The sequence below is a fragment of the Amphibalanus amphitrite genome, unplaced genomic scaffold (assembly GCF_019059575.1).
Source record: "Amphibalanus amphitrite isolate SeventyFive unplaced genomic scaffold, NRLGWU_Aamphi_draft 002184F_arrow, whole genome shotgun sequence".
Classification (NCBI taxonomy): Eukaryota; Metazoa; Arthropoda; class Thecostraca; order Balanomorpha; family Balanidae; genus Amphibalanus; species Amphibalanus amphitrite.
Genome location: NW_024883677.1, coordinates 1 through 3005, shown reverse-complemented (window position 1 = coordinate 3005; position 3005 = coordinate 1). Strand labels below are relative to the sequence as shown.

Below are 3005 nucleotides of genomic sequence, written 5' to 3'. Positions count from 1 at the left end.
AGGCTGACCGCAGCCCTGATGATTTCATGCAGGTTTGCCTGCGTTGGCATGAGGCGTTCAACAAGATGGAATATGGCGGTGTGCCAATCATTGCGGCGCTGCAAGGCGCGGTTGTTGGTGGTGGCCTCGAACTGGCAAGTGCAGCGCATGTTCGTGTGGCCGATCCCGGCACCTATTTCGCCCTGCCAGAAGGGCAACGCGGAATTTTCACAGGTGGCGGTGCAACGATCCGCGTTTCTGACATGATCGGTAAGTACCGCATGATCGATATGATCCTGACAGGCCGTGTGTATCAGGGGCAAGAGGCCGTTGATCTGGGTCTGGCCCAGTATATTACCGAAGAGGGTGGCAGTTTTGACAAGGCGATGGAACTGGCGGAAAAGGTGGCCCAGAACCTTCCGCTGACGAACTTTGCCATCTGTTCGGCTGTCAGCCACATGAATAATATGTCCGGCATGGATGCAGCCTACGCCGAGGCCTTTATCGGTGGCATTGTGAACACCCAGCCCGCCGCGCGTGAGCGTCTTGAGGCATTTGCAAACAAAACCGCCGCCCGCGTGCGGCCCAACACATAGGGCTGGGACAACAAAATGCGTCATCATTTCGAGGCTCTTCAAAAGGCACAGGCCAATCATGTGCCGTTGACGCCGATCTCCTTCCTACGCCGTGCTGAAAACCTTCACGGTGCACGCACAGCCGTGATATATGGCGATTTCCAGCGCAGCTGGTCCGAAACCGCTGCGCGTATTCGCGCGGTTGCTGGTGGTCTAGTCGGACTTGGTGTGCAAAAGAGTGATACGGTTTCAGTTCTTTGTCCAAACATCCCTGAGTTGTTCGAGTTGCATTTTGCCCTGCCTCTGACAGGTGCTGTGCTTAATACGCTCAACACACGGCTGGAACCTGGAACCATCGCCTACATTCTGGATCATGCGGACACCAAACTAGTGATCGTGGATCGCGAATTAGTCCCTCTGTTGTACAAGGCGTTCGATTTGTTGGGCCGGTCGCTGCCAGTCGTTGAGATAGTCGATCCGGCGGTCACAGGTAAGAGTCTCGGTGTGCAGACCTATGAGGATTTAACCCACGCCGCACCTCTACCACTCGATCTGCCCAATGATGAATGGGATCCGATTGCGTTGAACTATACGTCCGGCACCTCTGGGCGGCCAAAGGGTGTGGTATATCATCACCGTGGCGCGTACCTGATGGCGCTTGGCACAGGCACCGCATGGCAGGTGCCGCCATATCCGGTGTATCTTTCGGTGGTGCCGATGTTTCACTGCAACGGCTGGGGGCATCCTTGGCTGATGGCGATGCTTGGGGCGACGGTTGTGTTCACCCGCGTGCCCGAGGCTGTGCGTATTCTGGACGCGATTCGGACCCATGGCGTCACCCACTTCGGCGCTGCCCCTATCGTCTTGCAAATGCTGACAGAGGCGGAAAACGACAACCCCCCCCTTTGACCCAGCGATACGCATCCTGACGGCAGGTGCTCCACCGCCGCCATCGGTGCTGGAGAAAACCCGCGCCATGGGGCTGGACGTCATGCAGGTCTATGGCCTGACAGAGACTTACGGCCATATCTCTCAATGTCTCTGGCAGGACGATTGGGCCGGTCGTAGCTCCTCAGAACAAGCAGAACTACAGGCCCAACAAGGCATCGCCTTTCCCATGGTGGAAGGGGTCGCAGTTATCGACCGTTCCAGCGGTGAGACAGTCGCTCGCGATGGCACAACCCAAGGCGAGATAGCGGTCCGGGGCAACACGGTGATGGCAGGATATTACAAAGACACTGATGCCACTAAGGCCGCGTTCAAAGATGGCTGGTTCTGGTCCGGCGATGGCGCAGTTGTGCATGAAAACGGCTACATCCAGATCCGCGATCGATTGAAAGATGTGATCATTTCTGGTGGTGAGAATATCTCCTCCGTCGAAGTCGAAGCGGTGCTGTACCGTCACGAGGCCGTTCAGGCCGCCGCTGTTGTTGCCATGGCGCATGAAAAATGGGGTGAGGTGCCGTGCGCCTTTGTCGAATTGCGCGAGGGTTCTGTGGTAACTGCCGACGACATCATCGCCTTTTGCCGCGCACAACTGGCGGGCTTCAAAGCCCCCAAGGCCGTCATATTCGAAACCCTACCCAAAACCTCAACCGGTAAGATCCAGAAGTTTCAGCTTCGTGATCGCATCAAATCGATGGATTCCTAACATGTACCTGCTGTCCCAATCCCGCCGTCTGCGCGAAACACCCTTTTCTCAGGGTGTCGAAGATAAAGATGTCACGGCCTACACTATCTATAACCGGATGCTGCTGCCCACAGTTTTTGAAAGCGTTGAGGCTGATTACCGGCACCTCAAATCCCATGTGCAGGTTTGGGATGTGTCCTGCGAACGCCAGGTGGAACTGAAAGGCTCTGATGCCATGCGGCTGATGCAGCGACTGACCCCCCGCAACCTTGAAAAGATGCAAGATGATCAGTGCTATTACGTACCCATCGTGGATGATACGGCGGCATGTTGAACGACCCGGTGGCGATCAAGCACAGCGAAGATCGTTGGTGGATATCCATCGCCGACAGTGATCTGCTGCTCTGGGTCAAGGGGCTTGCCATCGGTGCGGGGCTTGATGTGCAAGGTGTTGAACCCGATGTTTCGCGTTGGCGGTTCAGGGGCCGAAATCGGCTGATCTGATGGCGAGGGTCTTTGGCGACGAATTGGCGCGCCATCCGCTTTTTCCGCTACAAACGATTGGCGTTTCAGGACATATCTTTTGTCGTGGCGCGGTCCGGTTATTCCAAACAAGGCGGCTATGAATCTATGTCGAAAACGGCGCATACGGGATGCCGCTTGGGATGCACTGTTCGACGCAGGCTCTGATTTGAACGTGCGCCCGGGCTGCCAATCTGATCGAGCGGATCGAGGGTGGGATGCTGGCTATGGCAACGACATGACGATGGAAAATACCCACTGGAATGCGGGTTGGGCCAAATTCTGCAATATCAGGCGAG

General features: G+C 56.2%; 1 protein-coding gene across 1 annotated transcript; it reads left to right on the top strand.

Annotated features, from left to right (window-relative positions):
* Positions 1–365: 365 nt before the first annotated feature.
* On the top strand, positions 366–2152 carry LOC122376528 (butanoate--CoA ligase AAE1-like; the record flags this gene model as incomplete). The annotated part of the gene is made up of 3 exons (XM_043356423.1): positions 366–516; positions 697–1044; positions 1937–2152. Coding segments are annotated over exons 1-3 (715 nt in total), but the record flags the coding sequence as incomplete, so codon positions are not given.
* Positions 2153–3005: the final 853 nt, after the last annotated feature.